Here is a 21,150-nt window from a genome sequence, read left to right as displayed (position 1 = left end):
ATATAGGTTTCAGGTGTGCAGTTCTATAATAGATCATCTGTATATTGCGTGTTCAACACCCCAAGTTGAGTCTCCTTCCATCACCATTATCCCCCCTTTACCCTCTTCTGCCTCCCTCCAACTCCCCGTAAATGGCATTTTTATTTAAACTCTTTGATTTATAACTAAATTGTAGAGTATCTTGCATTTGAATTTTTTGGTAGCAGTTTTATTGCACAAGAACTCATTATATAATTTACCTATTTAAAACATACAATTCAGTGGCTTTTAGCATATTTGTATATTCCTCCCACTGAGAATGACCAGTAACTCCCATGGACAAACCCAAAGTCAAGAGGGGCAAGGAATTACACTTCACCCCTTTAGTCGGAGGAGCTGCCATGTCACACAGCAGAGGGAGTGGTCACAGAGGGGAGGGAATTGGGGCCATATCACAGGGTGAGGAGGACAGCAGGGCTTCCCCGTCCCCTCCAGTCTGCGGGCAGGCCCGCTTTCTCGGGAACAGAGTGACAGCTTGGTGCCCCGACTTCAGGATGGCTGAGCCGCTGTTCTGACCCCTGCAGATCTTGGACGAGGTGGAGAAACGTCGACGCATCTCTCCTGCACTGGTACAGCCCCTCATGAGGAGTGTCATGGAAGCCCCTTTCCCAGCCCTGGGCAAAACGATCGCTGTCAAGAATTTCCTGCCAGGAACAGGAACAGAGGTGAGCAGTCAGCTTCCTTTCCTGTCCTCGGGCAGAGTGGCCCAGACAGCCAAGGCCCGGTGGCTGGAGGGGCTGGCTTCTGGTGGACGGCCGGCATGAGCGGCGCCCTCTTGCTTGGCAGCTGTCATAATTCCCTCCCAAAGTCCAGTCCATCCCGCCCAGGACTCGGGCCCCGAGAGGCACCCCAGAACGACGCCATGGCTGCACGTGTGAGTCTTCGCATGATGTTGGCCTCACAGGTTGCAGACCTGCACAGAGCATCCTTGGCTTTTCATTGTAGCCCACTGCTTTCACGAATTGTACGTGAACCTATTCACGTTTTTGGACTGCATCAGCTCTGTCTCTTTGTCACGTAAAGCAGATTGTTTTCAGGGGAGGCGAGCTCAGGCACCATTTTTTATTCACCCTGGACTTGGGAGCAGGTCCCTGTCCTGGGCTGGGCCCGCATTTGATGCAGAAGCTTGTTTGCTTCCCACTCCCCCAGTTTGGCTCTGTGGACCTCAGAAGGCATATCCCATGCGGACTTGGAGCTCTAGTTCCAAAGGCCTTGGGAAAACAAGTCACCTGTGGAGACGGGGAGGGATGAGGATGGGCCTGGGACATTCTGGAACAGCGAAGTCCCAGCACAGAGGGGAGCCGTCTCCCTACGGCTGCAGAGCCATCCTGTACGTGCAGGTGGCTTGGCCGGAGGGCGTCAGCACTAGTGAGCCTGCCATGCGGACAGCACTGAGCAGGCCCTGTGCCAAGTGACAGGGTAGGCACCTGCAGAGGAGAACTGTGTGCGGGAGTAGCAGCCGGCGCGAGTGCAGGACCCGCATGGCAGGTGCAGAATGAGAAGATGTACACACTCACCTTCCTGGCGGGAAGACACCACCTGGGGAGGGCTTGGGGTGGGGCTGGTCCGTTGAGAAACGCCTTCTAGAGGAAATGAGTCTGGGAAGTGCCGCTCGGATCTGCCGGGTCTCTGTGTGAGCCTGTGATTCCACTCCAGCAAGTGACACTGCCTCTGACACAGACACTCACCTGTGGGGTGTTAAGGGGTAGCACATCGTTAGCAGTCACAGGACTCCGTCAGGAGTCCAGGTATGTCATTGCCAGGAGAGCCTCTGATGGTCTGCGCCCAAGAGCCACTGCTCCTGCCAACCTCTCCCCACCTCCGTCTGCTCTGTCCTCAGCCTCATAGTTGCATGTGAGGCACGTGCTTCTCTTCCAGCTGCCCCTCCGCTAGCGTTCTGGGTTCTTTCTTTTCCCCAGCCCCTTTTGTTTTCCTTTTCCCCTTCCCTTTGCCGCCGGTGGGCCGCCCCTGCTGAGGACGGCCTGATGCGTGAGAGGCTGGGCCGAGCAGGCCAGGCCTTCATGGCTGCTCCTGTTCCCGGCAGGTGATCGAGCTGTGCCGCCCGCTGGACTCCCGGCTGGAACACGTGGACTTCGAGTGTCTCTTTTCTTCTCTCAGCGTCCGCCACCTGCTCTGTGTTTTCGCCTCCCTGCTTTTGGAGAGGAGGGTCATCTTCATCGCAGACAAACTCAGGTACCTTCCGCGGCTACTGCTGCTAAAGTGCTTGTCTGGCAGGCAGTCTTGGACCGTCTGAAGTCTTGAGGCGGGCAATGGCTGAGGGTTGCGGAGGCAGCTCCTCTGAGGCGACAGGGAGTCGGTGGGCCGCTGAGCCGGCAGGATCTGAAGCACACATGTGGCGTAAACCGAGGCAGGCCTGTGCAACACTTAACCTGGTATTTAGCCTGGTCTGGTATTTGGTATCTGGTATTTTCATTTATTTTGCTTTGTATTAGGCACCTACCATGTTCTGGAAATGGGGGAAAGACCCTCAAGGAGCTCTCAGTACATTGTGGGGACAGGGAAGTGAACAGACCACCCAGTGCCCTGTGGGGAGTCTCGAGAGGCGGTGTGTGCTGGGGACCGAGGAGGGCACTCACTCCCAGAGCAGGCTCATTCCTCCAGAGGCTAGGACAGTCCAGGCAACAGGAGCTGTCCCTTCAAGGGTGAGGATGCAGGAGGCTGAGCAGTTCACTGCAGCTGAGCAGAGAGGGAGGTGGAGTCGGAGGAAGTGAGGAGCCGCAGAGGTGACGGCTGGTTCATGGACGGACTGCAAGGCCTTGCTAAAGGGCGCAGGCGTGTCCTGAAGCACCCCTGCCGTCCCTGGTGAAATCAGTCACAGCACCTCACATGCTCACTGCCCAGTAGGGTGCCCCCCCCCCAATGGCAAATGGCACACTCAGTGATTGCAGGGCCATATCCCAAATCAAGGAAGGTGCAAAGGAGATGCAGATAGGGATCGGGGCTAGTTCTAAACTTCTGAAAAGAATCCCTGGCATGCTCATCATCCTGAACCGGAGCCTCTGCCCTTTGGACTGAGGACACAGAAGCGTGAGTGGCGGCAGCAGCCCCAGAAGGGCTGAGACATGGGGCCCGGCTGGGGAGGGGCCAGCGACCGGGAGAGGCAGATGGGGCAGCCGAGAAGTCCATCTGGAGAGAAGCTCATCTGCCAAAAACACACAAATGGAAGAACTGTGGTTTAGAGAGGAAGTACGCCTATCAACTCTGGAAAACAAAAGGAAGGAAGAAGAAAAGGGAAGGAATGGAAAGGACAAAGTGTATGAATGTGGAGCTCGTCAGGGGGTGTGGTAGGAGATGGAATCCAGCCCCCGCCCCCGCCATCCAGCCATCTGGTCACCTTGACGATGCTCCCTTTGGACAGCAGCCACTTGGCTCTTCCCAGCCCGCTCCCACCATGTGTTCCCATTAGCTCTTCACTTTCGGTGTCACGGTTACTGTACTCCCCGGGCACGCTTGTCAGCTCAGGGAGCAGCCCTGTCTCAGAGCCTGCAGCTGGTGCTGGGCGCGGGGCAGCTCTCCAAGCCCCGGGCCCTGGGGAGCTCAGGCCAGAGAGTTCTCAAGGTGGGGGCCCTGGAAGCCACGGGTGAGCAATAACCCTTCGGTGACCAGGATCGGATTTCATCAGTGCCCTAGTCCCTAGTCCCGTCTGCGTCTGCGTTCTCTGGCAGCCCTGCTGTCTTCTAATTGGACATTCTCAGGCTTGACTTTGGGGGAGGGGAAAGGGACAGTTTCAGAAAGGCCTAGGCAAGAAGGGAAGGCCAGGGAGTAAACCTAGTGGCCACCAGGGTCCCAGATGGGGGCAGACGGTCCCCTGAGGAGCTTGCTGCTGGGTTACAAGATGTTAGGCTCTGGAGGGGTCAGCCTGAGAAAATGTCCGAGGAGATGATAAGCGTGGCTGGAGAGAAGCCATCCAGCCTGGGAGCACGAGGCCCCCATCCTAGCAGGCTTCCTCCAGGGAGAAGGGGAGCAGGAAGGGAGGGAGCCTGGTCAAAGACAAACGCACCCTCGGGGGCAGCGGAGGGGAGGTATCTGGCCACCAGGACACCTGGAAGTGCTTAGGACAAAGACTGGTGGGAAGGGACTTGGCCACCTCTACCTTGTGCCTGGGCAGATCTCTGGGTTGACAGGCTGCACCCTGGGGCAGCCCCACCCAAGAGCTGCTGTAATGAGGGACAGCAGAAAATGAAGGGACCCTGTCTTCATAGTGTCGCTGTGACTGGCTCCTGCCCCTGCCCCTGCCCCTGGCTCTGGGGCGGCTTTGTGGAGGAGACAGTCACCCTGGGGTCTAATTGGAGGGACCTTGGAGTTCCCTCACCCCACCTTCATGGTGCCCGGCTTCCCCGCTCAGAGATTGAGTCGTTTTGAACACGAGGGCACAGAGCGCCAGCTGCGGCCGGCCAGGGTGAGCGCCAGGCTGTGTTGCCCCCTGGGTGTTTCCTGATGCAGCAGCTGCCAGACGGGCCACTGACGGGATTTCTGCAGGGGAGGAGGCAGCGGCAGGAATGCGGATTATGTTGGGTCCAGAGCAAGGCCACGGCCGCAGCGTTTTATTGCGTGTGTGCGCATGCGGGGGTGGAATACCTTCGTTACATTTTTAGACCCTTTAGGCTTTCAGACATGCATGTTCATCTCATCACCCAGGGCCGCCTTCCTGGAGTAGGGAGGGACCCCCGGCATCCTGAGCTGTCGGCCCTGGGTCTCCTCAGTTAAGAGGCACGGGCTCGTCTGCACCCAGGCCCCTCGTAGCTGTGACTTGTTAGGGATCCAGTGTCTCACTGTCCCCACAGGCAACCTGTGCTTGTCCTGTTACAGATGGCTCAAAGTGTTCCCTCTCGCCCAATAAATGATCTTTCCACTCGGCACTAGTTCTAAGCAGACCTGAAGAGGTGGAAAGATAAACAATCAAAGGCCCGCGGAGCTCTGAGTCCAGAGCAGGAAAAAACACAGTTGGAGGGGCCTGAGGGGCAGCCCCATGACCCGGCAGCGCCACAGCCACAGGCCCGGGCCACTGGGAGGCGGTCTCTGGGCCGGCTCACGAGGGCTCCGCGTGTGCTCTCAGGCACTCACGACTCTGTCTGACGGGCTCCACTATAGGAAACTAAGAAGCACAGAGACTGAGTTGCTTTGCTCGAGGGAATCTTAGTGGGAGAGCCGGGGTAGGGACTGGCCAGCCTGGCTCCAGGGCAGAGGAGAAGAGGACCTGCGGTGGGGGCGGAGGGCTGTCCGCCCACAAAAATGTGTGAATGAGGAAAGTCTTTTAAAAAACACACCATTAAGATTTCCTTAGTGCTTGGCAGCTGGGCCAGAGTTGTAGCCTAAAGAAGCTAGGACGTCCGTGCTTCCTCCCCCCAGGGCCCCTCCCTCACACTCCCAGCCGCGGCCCCGGTGAGATGGGTGGGTCTTCATGACCCCAAAGTCTCTCCCAGCTCTGAAATTCCCTGGCTTCTTGGGCCTTGCTCTGGGCCTTCAAGGACTAAGCTCCTTGGTGCTTGTCCTCCCAGACACCCTGGCCCAGAATCTGCTAAGCACCCTACCCTTCTGCCTGGCCCAGGACTCACCCCCTAGGACTTCCTGTGCTTCCTAGAGTGCCCCAGGGGCTGGCCGCCTCAGCTGCCCAGCTGGGAAATGGGGACGTGGACGACACAGCTCCTGCAAGGCCCCTTGGCGTGGGTGCTCCATGATTCCCAGCAGCAGGGAAGGCAGACCAAAGACCTTCCGGATGCTTGCTTTTCTCCCAGCTGATCGAATGCGTTAGAGGCCATCTGGGGCCGGATTGGTGTGGCTCAGTGCGTTGGAGCATTGTCCTGTAAACTGAGGGCTCGTGGGCTCGATTCCCGGTCAGGGCACCTAATTGTGTTGGGGGTTCGGTCTCCAGTTGGGGCACATATGAGAAGCAACTGATTGATGTTTCTCTCCCTCTCTCCTTCCGTTTTACTCTCTCTGAAATCAATAAGTATATCCTCCGGTGAGGATTAAAAAAAAAAAGTCGTCTGGAAGGCATGTCCCTGCCACTGCTGCCTACCGGGCCATGAGTCTGGTCTTGGGCGCCCCAGAGCTGGAGGATGCTGAGGACACAGTGCACACCTCAGTGCCCTCCTCCACCTTATTGTCGTGGGTCCTCTCTCCCAGGATTCTCAAGCACATGTTGCCTCCTGGGCCTCGGCCTAGACTGTGCTCAGAAGTCGGGACACGTTCTCCACCGCCTCTTGCAGCTTTAACTGCGAACTCCGCCAAAAAGCATCGTGTGCATGAGGTTCCAGAGCAGGAAGGCCAGAGCCTGTCTTCTCTCCTGCGCCTCTTCTTCTCGCCCGTTCCTCTGATTTCTGTCCGTAGCTCCGATCTTCACAATACCACAGAGCAGTGCCCGGGAGCAGGGCATGCCACACACTCGGGAGTGGCCCTGTGCCGCCCCAGGGTGGACATTGGCCTGCTTGAGGCCTGCAGGCACTGCCCCCAGCGCCCGCCCCCACCACACAGTTCATTTACTCGTCCTTGTCAGTGAGTGCCCACTGTAAGAGGAAGCAGCAGTGTGGTGAATACTGCAGGAGTTTAAAAGGGTTTTAAGTGGGGCCAAAAATCTGTCAAATTTACGTTAACATTTTTGCTCCGTTTCATCTTTAGGATGGACATTGACTGTTTCTTAAACTCTGTCAAGCCAAAAATCTGACAAATGGGAAAGAAAGGATGTTGTTGTGATGGCTTGTTCTGTCATCATAGCAACCCAAATAAACATTTCCCTAAATCCCTTTCTTCCTTTCCCTGATGATAAACATTTTGTTTTTTAGTTTATTAATTTCCATTCCCAAAGCACTGGTTAAATCTATAGACAAAGCTGAATAATAAAGTCATAACTGCACATAACAAATTTGTACAAAAGTTTTAGATGGGACAGAGGTTTTTTTGGTTAGGCTTTGTTTTTTCTTTTTTTTTTTTAATGCAAGCGAACGTTTATTTAGAAAGTCATGTGGTAGAAGTGAGCCAGCTGGGCTGCGTGGACTCAGGAAACGAGTTACGGAGGCAGGAGAGGGGCCCTTGGAGCTTAGGAGAGACCTGAAGGTAAAGGGAACAGCCTGGAGGAAGAAGAGGGGAGGGAGGGAAGGGTGGTGCTCCAGAGAGAGAGCCAGAGCCCTGGCAAGGTTTTTAGTAATCAAGAAATTTACTTTCTGTCTTTTTATAGTGCAGTAACACTAGAAGCTGAATGGCAGACTGCTGGCTAGTGATAAGTCTTTGTCAGATCCTGACAAATACTGGAGTTTGAACCTTGGCTTTCATATATGAGTAACTACACAAATAAGTGCGTATGTAGCTGTGCACCGTTGTCCTTTCGGTTCCTTTTTAATACATTTCTGTAAGCTGAAATGGGATCCCATATAGCCTGTCCAGAGTCAGCTGCACCCAGTGATGTTTGCCACCTCAGAAAGAGGTTGGGTGGTGAGCACACCTCCAGGCAGGCGAGTTTGCCCAAGGCTGACCTGAAAGTGTGCTTAGCTGCCATCTTGGTGGTCCGGCATCCGAAATACCACGTCGGCGGTCCTCAGAGTCTGACGGGGTCTTAGAGCTACACGGGACAGGGGGGCGGGCAGACGTAGGTTTACAGTTGTGAGAACGTGAAACACAGCTAATTAAGCTATCGCAGTAATAACCTGCATGCCTTTTTCCATATGAACAACTGTCAAACTCCTTTTACCAACCCCTGCGTATTTAATTCAGCAAAGTCCTACAACAAAAGTGATTTTAATAACATAATAGCATCAGTCCAATTATTAAGTGTGAACTACCTGTTCTTGGCTATGGACACCAGGAAGATAACGCTTGGAGCAATATGTGGAGAACAGCACAGCCACCGACTGCTGTCTGCTGCTCCAGCTGTGGCCTGGACACTGAGTCCGTCCCCTCTGAGCCAGGCGCCCCCGAGGCCGTGCGGGCTTTGCACTGTAGTCCTGTGGGGGTCGCTGTGGCAGCTCTGTGGCTCTTTGGTCCCGTCTTTGCTAATAAGCCCAGGAAGTCCCTTCTGAGGACAAGCCTTGGTTCTTTCCAATTTCAGCTATTCCTGCTCCCGGCTGCCTCTCTCACAGATTCATGGTTTATAGATGTTAGAGCTGGATAGGTATTGGAAATGATCTAGCCCACTTTCCTTATTTCACAGAGAAGGACCCCAAGACCTGGAGAAGTTAAGGGCTTTACCTGAAATCACACGGTTTTCTTGAGACCCAGCCTATGTTCTTTGTAAACCCAGTGGCACATTCCTTCAGGGTTTGAAAGTACGGTAATGGCAATATGGCTGCCACTGCGTGGTGACACCCACCTCCCACCAGGTCTTACCAGGCACCAGGCAGACCAGAGACTACCTGTCACTCCTGTTCCTGGTAGGAGAGTGATTTTGCTTGGGGTACTGATTGGTGCCTCCTTGAAATTGCTGGGGTATCTGTCTCACTCAGAAGCTCGTCATTTGCTCTTGCGGTGGCAGCCGCAAGGAGGCTCTCTGCTCCATTCCCGCCGGCTGCTAGGTGGGCCGGAAGGCCGGAGCACAGCAACCCCACGAATGTGGTGCGGGGACTGGGTCGCACCCGCGCCAGAGCGTCTTCTGCAGGAGAGCTGTAGCACTCGCAGGTGCACCCTGACGTCTCTGCACTCATGCTGCAGCTCTCAGGAGCCCCCACCGAGCAGCAAAGCATTCTGGGACCCCATCCTTCTCCCTGGTGCCCAGCTTTTGACCCTGCGTTCCAGCCAGACTCCCACTGGAGCAGCTCATCTCCCTCCCCCACTTTTGTACAAATTGATCACAGCTTCCTTTCTGGTGTCCCTTTCCCCAGCCCACACTGTAATGCGAGCCAGCTGCCCGGGCCCTCTTCCTGAGCCTTCTCTCAACAACCCTGCCTCCCCTCTTAACGGCAGACGCTCAGTGCGGCTGTGCGGCAGGCATGCTTGGAGAGCCACCCCGAACATCCCAGAGCCAGAGACGGTTCCCTGCACATCCCTAAGGGACCACCGGTCCTAGCGGCGGCCTCCGCCCGCCCCAGGGAAGGCTCTCCTGGCTTTCACAAGTCAGGGAATAACATTTCATTAGCATTTGCAGCAGGGACTTAGAAAAACACTTCAGCTACATTTAAAATAGTCCCTCTTTTCTCCTCTATCACTTATTTTAGGGGAAAGGCTGCCACTAGCTGATTATTTGCAGAATTTAACCTCTCCTTCTAGTGTTTCAAGGACATTTTTTAAATAAATAGTAACGTGGGCCGGAGAGCAGGAGAGTGAGCCGCTCCGCCGTGTGGGCTGCCAGTCACGCTCCTGGCGCCCTGGGCTCCAAGTGCGCTGGCTGCGAGGTGTTCGCGAGAGACCCGTGTGCAGTCACTTGGATCTGCTGCCACAAGGTCAGGCCACTTAAAAAACAAACAAACCAAAACCGCTTGTTAGGACACGTCGTCAACAGTGGCAATGCCACCTGCCTGGCCAGCAGATTATCCCGCTGAGCTGTCATTAGTTGTCCCTGTCACAATTGAATACAGTTGTTCTTTAGCTCACTACATTTCAGTTACCCGAATGAATTTTATCTTCCTTTCTGTGACATGCATTCGCCCACCCTGTGTCACTGGCATTGCTTACCCTTTTTTTTTTTTTTTTAAACTGGTTCCAAGTGGCTTCATCACCCAGCCGGGTGACACTCACTGCCGCTGAGCCGGGGCCGCCCCGCCCGGCCTCCAGGCACAGCAGGGCAGCACAGGGCACAGCAGGGCAGCACAGGGCACAGCAGGGCAGCACAGGGCACAGCAGGGCAGCACAGGGCTTCCCGGGCCGCCGTGTGCTCTCGCAGCTGAGAGGAGGGAGCATCCAGTTATACTTTCTCCTTCTTAGGGATGAGGCCACGAGAAAGCAGGACGGAGGAGGCCTTTTCTATGAGCTGGGAAAAAGTTAAACAGATTTATTTTTCTATTGCGGTGACTGAGAAAAACTCAAAGGCCCTGGCTGTGCCTCGTCTGGCTCCCTTCTTGGCGTCTTTCCTCTGCTCCCCTCTTGCAGGATACCTCTCCCTCCCACCCCCACCTGAATTCCCAGGGGACTGGTCCCTGTGTCAGCCTCAGGTTCTTCAGCCATAGAATTCAAAGAAAGTGAACTCTGTCTCTTAAGACTGCTCCCAGGCCAAACGTTCTGTGATTCTGTGCCTTCCCTGGAATCAAAAGTGCTTAAACCGCAACTCTGAGACGTAAAAAGACTCTTAACCACGAGGGCTGCATTTTTCTTCTCTTTTAGTGAATTGACTAAAGTGAGAGTGGCGAAGGCTAGTGTTGTGGACCACAGGGGGTGTCTGCCACCTAGACAGTCACATGACCCACTTCCTTCTCCAAGCAGTATTTAGGAACGTATAACATACGTGCTATAAAAAGAGGTGGTTTAATACAAAGTACTTCTTCATTCAGGGAGTTCTCTCTTAAGGTCTTTTAAGGGACACCCTCTAGTCCCTTGGAAATGAAAGCCAACATCCCAGTAAAACATGTAATAACATCAAAATTCCAACTCAACCTTCGCTCCCCGCCTGTCTCCACCCCCCCCAGTTCGCTGGTCCACATCATTGGCTTCAAACCCTGTTACTGCAGTCTACAATGGCAGATGCATTTCACACGCAGACCCAACACATGCAACACAGGTACACACGTTGTCGCATACAATGGAAAGAAGTGCAGGAAACTCTCTTATTTTTATTCCATTATTTCTGTTGTTGTTTTTAATGCTAATTGGAACCCATTAACGTTATTTTAGGACTCTCTAAAACAGGCTGCAAACTGTAGTCTGAAAAAGCCTGCCCAGGACACTACTGTTCTCGTTTATATTTTAACCTCCTCATTTTCTAAGTCAGGGCCTCATAGCTACAGTCCATGAGCAGATGAGTTTTGTACACTGGCCACAGGTGGACACAGATACGTTCTAAGATCAGAAAACACAGTAAATGCTACCATGCAGTTATCTATACATCAAGGAAATTCAACACAAACACTAAGCAATTCACTAAAAGTATTACTGTTCTTGACTTACTGGTGCCTGCAGGGGAAAATGTTTTTCAGCCTTGAAGATCTTTGAAAGACAGAAGTCACTTCACCCCAACCTGGTGGCTGAGTTATCAATGTTGCTTTCCTTGATATAAGTCCTAACTAAATTTTTCTGTCTCATTCTCTGCTCAGCTAATAAAGAAGGTGTTACAGTGATTAAGAACGAGATATTGGGGTAGCATCTTTCTCACTTGGGGGTGATCATTTGAAAGAAAAGACAAGGACTAAATACCATGGAGACATCTGGATGCTATGCTACTATGCAGTATTTCCTGACCCCAGGGAACATCACGAGAGTGGTTATTTGTGAAGAGAGGGGACAGGGAAGTTAGGAGACTCACAATGGTAAATAAACAGTCCACATTGCCCTTCTTAGGTTCAGGGACCCCCACATGTGAGTGGGATGAAGCAGAGGGCTAGTGTCTGTTTTAGGGTGTTTGGGGGGTGCTAGACTCAGAGTAATTCACTTGGCAGCTTAGTAAATATTTTTTATACATTATATAGAACTTACCATATGAATAATTTTTAAGCATACAGTTCAGTGGCATTAAGCACATTCACAGTGTTTGCAACTGTCAGGAATGTGCGTTTCTAGAGCCTTTTCTTCACCTCAAACTGGAACTCTGGACCCATCAACCCCCTTCGCCCTTCCCCTGCCCCCAGCAACCTTTTGTCTACTCCCTGCCTCTACCCAGGTCCCTCCGTGTAAGTGGAATCACAGCACGTTTGTCTTTCTCTGTCCAGTTTATTTCACTTCCTAGGCAGTATGTTCTAATCACTGCTTTTCTCCTCAAGTAAGCCAGCATGGAGCGGTTTTGTTACAGGCTCCGCAAAGTTCTAAGACAATGCGCGTATAGCTGCCTGACCTAATGGGGACCCAGGAAAGCTGCGGTCACGGACCCAGAGCTCAGCCCCCTGGCCGTTTTCCCTGAGCAGAGCACGGCTGAGCCGGCGCAGTGGCCATCGCCGCCGTTGCTGTCTGGTCCATCGCTGTCTGGCCCAGTAGAAGCGACATTCCAAGTGATAATCCCGAATAATCCTCCCATTCACTGAGTAAACACAGCAGGAACCCAATAGAGAATGGTGAGTCCTTGCTAAGCGGTGTGGAGAGTGATTAATAAGGCTCCGTGCTTGGCAACAAAATGCTACAATAAGGTCATTATTCTTTGAGAGAGACTCCCTTGTAATTGAGAAAGAAAATTCTCAGGGGAGGAAAAATTTATATATATATATATATATATATATATATATATATATATATATATATTTGCATTCTTAAAAAGAGAGGGGCTCCTGTTATTTCCTTTATGTTGATATTTCTTTAAATTTTGAATCTTGGGCCAGGGGTAACTGGACACGAGTTTCGCTTTCACAAAACAGAGTCCTTCGCAGCTGACTGCTGCCCTGTGAAAACCCTGGGAGTCCCCAGGTTTCCCTGGCTGCAGCGAGGTGTGCAGCTTGGCTGCAAGAACAGAGACAGGCTCGTGTTAGAATGTAACACACCTTCAGCCCTAAAATGGAAGGCTCTTGGTTCAGTTCCCAGTCAGAGCACACGCCTGGGTTGCAGGCCAGGTCCCCAATTGGGGGAAAGAACCCATTGATGTGTCTCTCCCTCTTTTTCTCCCTCCCTTCCCCTCTCTCTAAAAATAAAATCTTTAAAAAAAAAAAACCACCAAACATAGCTCATCTCAGTGGGACAGTGAGCACCCGTGAGAAGACAGGCCTTAGTCGCTCCAGGTGTGGTTTGGAAGGGGTGTAGGGAGAGGGGCGGCAGTGAACGATTTTGTCCACACGGTACAAGAATGGGGCTGTCCTGCACGCAGGCACGCTTGGAAAAATTAGCAAGGGCATTAGATTTGTCCCTTTGGCCACGTCCCAAAGCCTCTTGGAGGCTACGTGTGCCTGAAGTAACCACGTCAGGGCTCTGCTGCATGACACCCAATACGTGCACGACGCCTCTTCTCACCAACATGCGTTTGGGGTGGTGGGTGAACATCTCCCTCCTGACCCTCCCTGACTCAGCCCTTCTCTCCTCGCTGCAGCACGCTGTCCAAATGCTGCCACGCAATGGTGGCCATCACCTACCCCTTCACCTGGCAGCACACCTACATCCCCGTGCTGCCGCCCGCCATGGTCGACATCGTGTGCTCGCCGACGCCCTTCCTCGTCGGGCTGCTCACCAGCTCGCTGCCGCTGCTCCGGGAGCTGCCCCTGGAAGAGGTGAGCTCTCGGGAGGCCCTGCTCCCTTGGGGGGTGGGTGGGGGTGCAGAGGGGAGGTCCTGGCTAAGGCTGTGCAACAAACGGGAGTCGGGGACCCCACAGCTTTGCCTGTAAGATAGCTGCCCCCCAAGTCTGCATCTAGGTCCTTTTTCATGTCAGTGAAACGGTGACCACCAAAATGTGATTAATGATCAGGTTCCAGGTGTTCGGGTTTGCATCCCGGTGGAGAAGGCCCTGCTTGGCATCTCTGTGTTTATTTAGCTCTGGCAGCTTCCTCCAAGGAGCCTCTGTCCCGTGTGCTGAGAAGTCTAGCAGAGAGGACGCCACTGGGACTAATGATGCCACCCAGTTCTGCACCCCCAGGGGACACATGGCCCCAGAATTCACCCCAGGTCCCCGGGTGTGGCTCCTCTCATTGCCCAGGTGGTCCTCACATCTCGTTAATATTAACCAGGAGACTCGGGTCTTTGAGTGTGGGTTTGTGAGCTGCAAGAAGCTCGGATACGCTGTGGTCGCTAATGTGGCTCAGTTCCATCCCAGAGCATGTTTGAGAAGGAAGGAGGAAGGGGCCCTGGGATATGTTAGAACCACATTTGTGGAAACCTGGTGGCCATCCAGGTCCTCTGCTCCTCCTCCCTCACAGCCAGTGCCCTCTGCTGAGGCCTGAGGGAGGGTCTCTGTCTTGGAGTCCTGCAGGCAAAGGCACTTGGTCGCCTGGTGCTGGCCCTGGGAGGGTAAGGTGCTGTATCTGAAAGCCTTAGCTAAGGAAAGCCCAGCACCTGCAGCTTGATCTGCTCTCCAGTTGGATCCTTCCCTTTTTCCCCTCCTCTCCCATGAAGAGAAATGACAAGGCCACGTGGGCATCTGGGAGGAAGGAGAGAGAACCCCTGGATGTAGAGAAGCAGAGTCCAGTGGAGGAAGGATAAGTCGGGGCCACTAGTCTGTTTCGCCCGCCCCGGTAAACACGTGCCCTGAAATGCATGCACCGTCTGAGAGGCCCTGCCTTAGCCCGTGGGAAGCAGGGCAGGGCGTCCAGCCCGTGGTATATGTGTCCCAGCCTGCGGTTTCAGCACTGGAAGCATGCGATGCAGGAAAGCCCTTGCCCCCACCTCCCCTTTCCATCACTTGTGGCTACAGTGGCAATGTCAGGAAACCACAAATGGCCCGCTTCACCCCCACCCCTACCGCCTCTCTGGGTGCCAAGAAGGCTAAGAGCCCATCGCCACATCCCAGAAACTGGTGACAGTAACAGTCCCTGTTCCTCGTCTTGCAGGTCCTTGTGGTTGATCTCGTCAACAACAGGTTTCTCAGACAGGTGAGTGAGAAGGCCAGCTTCAACCTGCTGCTTCCTCTGTTTTTTCCTCTTTGGTGTTCGGGGCTTAGCCTTCCAGCTCTGGAAAGCCTCGTTGGTGGGCCTGGGGCTGCACACTGGCAGGTGGGGCTGCCTGATCCCCGGCCAGGGCTGGACCCAGGATAAGGTGGCAGGCAGGGGCCAAAGAGGACGGCTTGGCAAAGGATTGGCCCCTGCGTGTTCTGTCACCAAATGGTTTCTGGCAATTAGAATCTTGGTATAGGTTCTAACTAGAGACTCTTGTGTTTTTCAGTATGCTTTTAAAGAACATTTGAGAACAAAGTTTATGATAAAATATTAAGTGGGGGAAAATCAGGATGCAAAACTATATACATTTTTTGATGACCTTGTTTTTTTAAAAAGTTGGAAATGAAAACTCACCAAAACATTAATGCCGGTTATGGAAGATGGAAAGGGAGACAGATTATGAGTGATGTTAAATTGTTTTCAAACTTTCATGTATTTTCCATAATGATTATAAACTACTTTCATTATTAGAGAAAGTAATACACAACTATTTTCTTGTTATCATTTGCCATGGAGGTCAGGTTCCCATTGGATCTTGTGAAGAAGTGTTACCAAAAGGCTTTAGGGACTTTCTATTGAATTGCTTTTAAACCTGGAGTCTTGACACTGCTGGAAAGTTCTGTCGTGTTAATGCCGTTTTCTATTATTAGTTCCGCTCACTTTCACTTTCCAGAGGCCCCCCCAGGCAGGCCCTTCCTGGATCCCCCCCTGCTCGGAGGCCCGGGTCAGAAAGCCCACTTCGATCCCCTGGCCAGAGGCCCCGGATCAGCACGAGCCCCCCGCAGGGTAGGGGCAGTGGGAAACATTTCTTGAGTAGCCACTAAGTTCCAAGCACTTTCACGAAGTAATTGTCTAGCATTTAATGTTGTTCCCCAGCTTCATCGAGATATTTATTATTGGCATACAATGCACATAAGCTCAAGGTATACAACATGATGGTTTGATACGTGTGTCTGTTGTGCAGTGATGACCACAAAAAGTTTAGGTAACAGCCATTGCCTCACATAACTACCTTTTTTGTGTGTGTGGTGATAACACTTAAGAGCTACCCTCCTAATAGCTTTCAAGGAGAAATGCAGTACTGTTAACCCCAGTCACCGCGCTGTGTGTTAGATTCCCCGGAACTTACTTGTCCCAGAGCTGGGAGTTTGTGCCCTTTGCCCAACATCTCCCTCAGTCCTGGCCTCTGGCAATCACCCTTCCACTCTTCTATTTCTAATGAGTTTGGTTTTTTAGATTCCAAATGTAAGTGAGAACATACAGTATTTGTCTTTCTCTGTCTGATTTATTTCTCTTAGCATAATGCCCTCCAGTTTCATCCATGTTGTCGCAAAAGGTAGGATTTTCTTTTTTATGGCTAAATAATATTCCTCTGTGTGTGCACGTATGAGTCTGTCTCTGTGTGTGACCCTTTCTTCATCCACTCATCTGTTGGTGGACACTTAGGTTGTTTCTATGTCTTGGCTGCTGGGAATAATGCTGCAGTGAACATGGAGTGCAGATTTCTCTTCAAGGCAGCGATTCGATTTCCTTTGGGTAGACATCCAGGAGTGGGATTGCTGGATCATCTGGTAGTTCTGTCCTTAATTTTTTGAGGAACCTGCATAGTTTCCTTACTAGCTACACCAATTTACATTCCCACCAACACTTGTTACCTCTAGTCTTGTTGATGGTAGCTGTTGTAACAGGTGTGAAGTGATAATGTCATTGTGATGTTGATTAGCATTTCCCTGATGATTAGTGATGCTGAGCATCTTTTCCTGTACCTCTTGGCCACTCAGATGTCTTCTTTGGAAAAATGTCTGTTCACGTCCTTCACTCAGTTTTTAAAAGTCGCTGCCAAGACTAATGCCATAGTGCTTTTTCCCTATGTTTTCTTCTAGTAGTTTTATAGTTTCTGGTCTTACATTTAAGTCTTCATGCATTTTGAGTTAATTTTTGTGAGTGGTGTAAGGTGGGGTCCAAGTTCATTCCTTTACATGTGAATATCCAGTTACCCCAGGGCCACTTATTAAAGAGATTGTGATTTTGTCATTGAGTATCCTTGGCTCCCTTGTGAACTGTTAGTTGACCAGATATGTGTGGATTGATTTCTGGACTGTTGATTCTGTTTTCACTGGTTTTTGTGTCTGGTTTCATGCCAGTACCATACTGTGTTTGATGACTTTCCTTTGTAATTAAGTTTGAAATCAAGACTTGCGATGCCTCTAGCTTTGTTCTTCTTTCTCAGGATTGCTTTGTCTATTTGGGATCTCTTGTAGTTCCACATGAATTTTAGGATTGTTTTTCTATTTCTGTGAAGAACACCATTGGACTTTTGATAGGGGTTGCATTGACTCCAGCTCACTTTGGGTAGTATGGACATTTTAACAACATTAATTCTTTCTACCCATGAACACAGGATATCTTTTCACTTATTTATGTCTTCAGTTTCTTTCTTCAGTGTCTTGCATATTGCATTTAATCCTAACAATGAGGTAGATATTGATTGGGAACTCGTTTTACAAAGGGAAAATGGAGGCTCATGCAGTTTATAATAAGAATTGAGATTCAAACCTGAGACCTCTGGCTCTTAAGTCATGTTCCTTCCACTAACCTGAGACCTGTGCAGGACTGCCCTGTGGGGTATCTAGTGTGTCCTGCCGGACGAGATGTGGCCACCGTCTCCATAGGCACGGGGGCCATGGCCTCCCTGTTTTTTCTGCTTTACAGATGGACGACGAGGATTCCATTCTGCCCCGGAAGCTTCAGGTAGCCCTGGAACACGTTCTGGACCAAAGGAATGAGCTGGCCAGTGACCCGGATGAAGGGCCCCCTGACTGCAAGCGCGGTAAATGCTCAGCTGCCACCCAGACTGCGTCTCCCCCTCATTGCTAGTCAGGGAGCAGATGGCCAAGGCCGTGGCCCCACTGGGCAGTGGGCTTCGTGGGGCAGTGGGCGGGAGGGATGTGCAAGGAGAGACTGGGCGCTCGCCCCATTCATCCGGATCCCACTGTAGCAGTGAACTGTGGGGAAGTTCTCCCGCCTTCCCCATTTTGGCCCTAAAATATCTGTTTAAATAAGGGAGGAAAGAAATGACTTAATAAGTTCAGGTAACCTTTTTATGGATCATTACAATTTTTCATCAACGGAGCTAGGAGTTCTTGTATTGCCAATCCACTTGTCTCAGAGGCTCTAACCGCCCCCCCGCCCGGGCCCCTGCCCCCTGTGCTTAGGCCCCGAGTCCAGCCCCTTCAACGAGGTGGTGTCCGAAGCCTTCGTCCGCTTCTTCGTGGAGGTCGTGGGCCACTACTCCCTGTTCCTGACGGTGGGCGAGGAGAGAGCCCTGCAGCGCGAGGCCTTCCGCAAGGCCGTCTCCTCCAAGAGCCTCCGCCGCTTCCTGGAGGTGTTCATGGAGACCCAGATGTTCCGCGGCTTCATCCAGGAGCGGGAGCTGCGTCGGCAGGATGCCAAAGGTGAGGGGCACCTTCCCCGCTGGGCAGGGACGGCAGGAGGTGCCCGCCACACTTCAGGCACTTCTGTTGACTGGCATCTGCAGAGACAAAAGAAAATTGGTCACAGAACATGAGCCATGCAGCATCCGATCAAAGGGTCCTTCTAGACAGACGGCCTGCTGGGTACGCATCCATGTCTGCTTACAGAATGCTGTTTGATAGAGGGGACCAGACATAAAAGCTTAATCTGGCATGGACGGCACCCTCTGTCCTTGGAGATCAGAGCGGAGGAGGGCAGAGCCCTGAGGGGCACACCCCCGTGGGAGAGGGGGGTTGGGGGGGGCAGCCTTCCGCCGCCCACAGGCGGCAGCGGTTCCCGGGAAGCTGCCCCCCAGGCCGGGGTCCCTCTTATGGGAGAACACGAGGAGAAGGCGAAGTGCAGGAGTTCCCAAGAGCCAGCACCGTCCGGTTCACCTTGCAAACCGCGTGCCTGGCACAGCGCAGGCACTCGAAAGGTGTTTGTTGAATAAAAATAGTATTTCATGTAGGAGCTGGCTTTACAGTTTTCCAAAGACAAGTTTATTCCACAAAGCTGGGCAATTATAAGGGTCATAAAAACCCGTATCAGCCTTAGGCTCAGCGCCTGTTTATTGGAGCAGCCCACCTCAGAGGCAGGCGTCCTCCCGCCCGGAGCAGAAGGGAAGCGGACGGGTCAGGAGGGCCGAGGGAACGGCCCCTGACGGCCGGGGTTGCTCTCGCCCGCAGGTCTGTTTGAGGTCCGAGCCCAGGAGTACCTGGAGACACTCCCCAGCGGAGAGCACAGCGGTGTCAACAAGTTCCTGAAGGGACTAGGTAAGGCGGCGGGTCTCGGCGCCCATCACTGACCGGCCGCTGGTTCGTGTGCCAGAGCCGGACCTAAACAAGGCGGCGCGCCGCGGCCTGTGCCGGGCAGCAGGCTGGGCGTGTAACCTCCCGTTCCGACCTGACCCGCGAGTGTCCTCAAAGGCGGCTGAGGCCCCTCCAGCCCCCCTGGGCCCGGCGGGGCTGCTGCCCCGTCTCTGCCGGCTCCGCACTCCTGCGTCTTTGGGCGCGGGCACCTGCAGCAGAGCGCTGGCCCGGCCTCCCAGTGGCCCCCAGAGGGGAAGCCCGAGAACGATAGGGCTGCCGTGTAACGGTGACGGGGCCCTTGCCGGGAAGGGGAGGATGAAAAGGAGAAATGAAACCAGCGGACCGAGGGCGCAGCCCAGTGAGGAGGAGCTGAGGCGGTGAGGGCCTGTGAGGCGCCTGCTTGTCCCTCACACGGATGAGCAGATGGTCACCTGGGATGGACCGCCTGCCCGCCACGCCGCCAGGAGCTCGCTCCTCACTTGGCTCCTTGGGACGTTACGTTCAGAGATGCCTGTGTCACCATTTCAGAAGCAGTGCCTGCAGCCCTGATGGCCTTCCTTGCGAAACTCCCCGAGCCCGAGGACGAGCCCTTTCCCTGGGGGGACACTGGCTGGCGCAGGGCCACCGCTGTGCACATGGCAGTGGGGGGAAACGGGCAGGATTTAATCCCTCGGCCTCCTTCATCTGCCTGGTGCAATGTTCTCGTTTTCTTTTTTTAGGCAATAAAATGAAGTTTCTCCACAAGAAATAACCCTCAGCCCAGACTCGAAGGAAAATTTCCTCCCAGAGCAACCGCACGTTTTAAAAACAGTCCTGGCAGCCTTTCGGAAACGCCGGGTCCTCGGTGGTCCCAGGCGAGCTGGGTCGAGGCTGGGACTCCGGCCGCTGCTGGGTTGCCCCCCGGGCCCCGGGCCCCGGGCCCCCCGCCCCCCGGCCTCCGAGTGGCCTGGTGGGGCCGCACCTTCAGCGCAGCTCCGGATAGGGGACTGAGACCAGGCGTGCCGTCAACAGTCAGATGGATTGTTTGGGTTGTTGTTTTTCGGATTTTTATTTTTTTTTTAATATTAGATATTAAATAAAAGAAAAATGTTTGGGTTTTTTTTCCTTTTTTTAAATGCCAGGGCTAAGAAAGCTCTACCTGCCCTAGGCCATCTTTCCCTGGCTCCTGCCGGGCAGCACTCCCCTGGGCCGAACCAGGGACAGATGCGGGTGTTAGGCCGAGGGCTGTGGAGACCCCTACAGGCCCTGGACCCACGGGTTCCAGGGCAGAGCCTGTGGGGAAAGGACGGCCCTCCCGTGGAGCAGCCAGATGGGGCTCTCCCAGTTCTTGGGCTTCCTGGACACCCTGCGCGATCACAGTGGCCAGTGCTGCCACCTGGTGGCGAAGGCCACTGCCGCGACACCGACTCCTCCCGTCGGACCTGACTTCTGAGCGTCCTCTTTTCTCTTGGAAGCCTTGACTGTCCACTGCCCGAGCCATCCACGACTTTTGAGGCACACACAAAAAGAGGAAATCGTAAGGTCTGTTAATAAAATGTTCTTAGGGTCCCAAAGTTTATGACCATAAAGTATCACCTTTGCCCCTAACCCCACTCATCCTGTGGGAAATATTCCCATCTTGCTGTAGGGGTCCTGATCAGCAGAAATGAAATGGTATGTGGGTAAATGGAGGGACTTTTGTTACCAGTGTAAACGAGCATCAAAATTTGGGGACAGCTTCCCTGGCCTTGTGCGGCCATCCAGGCAGCTTGTCCTGCCAGGGACCCAGTGGGGAGGCAAGAAGGGACTGCGAGTGGCACAAGCCCCAGGGCCACCGCTGTGGCCTGCCCACTGCTATGTGCCCCTTTCAATGGCACTGGCAACCGCATCGTGACAGAGACGCACGAAAGGGATGTTCTCTGACCAGGCAGTGGCCCAGCCCATGCTGCCTGGCTGAGGTCCTCAGCCTTCAGGGAGTCGGGAGCAAGGGGTCTTCTGAGGACAGAAAAGAACAAGAAAAAAATAGGAGGCTGACTTCTCGTTCCCCATCGGGGGCTCTTGCCTGGAGTCACAGGCCATCTCTTCAGACTGCACCCAGGTTTGCTGCACCCAGGTGCTTTCCCGGGGACAGGACGCATCGTGTCCGTCAGCT

General features: G+C 53.3%; 1 protein-coding gene across 2 annotated transcripts in view; it reads left to right on the top strand.

Annotated features, from left to right (window-relative positions):
- DENND2A (DENN domain containing 2A) overlaps nt 1-19,863 on the top strand; it is an 82,628-nt gene extending 62,765 nt beyond the window's left edge. For both annotated transcript variants that reach the window (XM_054563880.1, XM_054563879.1), the window contains 8 exons: nt 564-704; nt 2,084-2,232; nt 13,142-13,319; nt 14,593-14,634; nt 17,410-17,527; nt 17,913-18,152; nt 18,897-18,983; nt 19,739-19,863. In XM_054563880.1, coding sequence (XP_054419855.1) covers nt 564-704; nt 2,084-2,232; nt 13,142-13,319; nt 14,593-14,634; nt 17,410-17,527; nt 17,913-18,152; nt 18,897-18,983; nt 19,739-19,770 — 987 coding nt within the window. In that variant the 3' untranslated portion in view covers nt 19,771-19,863. The remainder of the gene's footprint in view (nt 1-563; nt 705-2,083; nt 2,233-13,141; nt 13,320-14,592; nt 14,635-17,409; nt 17,528-17,912; nt 18,153-18,896; nt 18,984-19,738) is intronic.
- Nucleotides 19,864-21,150: the final 1,287 nt, after the last annotated feature.

This window comes from Pteronotus mesoamericanus, unplaced genomic scaffold (genome assembly GCF_021234165.1).
Source record: "Pteronotus mesoamericanus isolate MK-2021 breed Mesoamerican mustached bat unplaced genomic scaffold, CSHL_Meso_final scaffold_85, whole genome shotgun sequence".
Lineage (NCBI taxonomy): Eukaryota > Metazoa > Chordata > Mammalia > Chiroptera > Mormoopidae > Pteronotus > Pteronotus mesoamericanus.
Note: the sequence above shows the minus strand (reverse complement) of the source record. Positions and strands in the feature narration are given on the sequence as shown.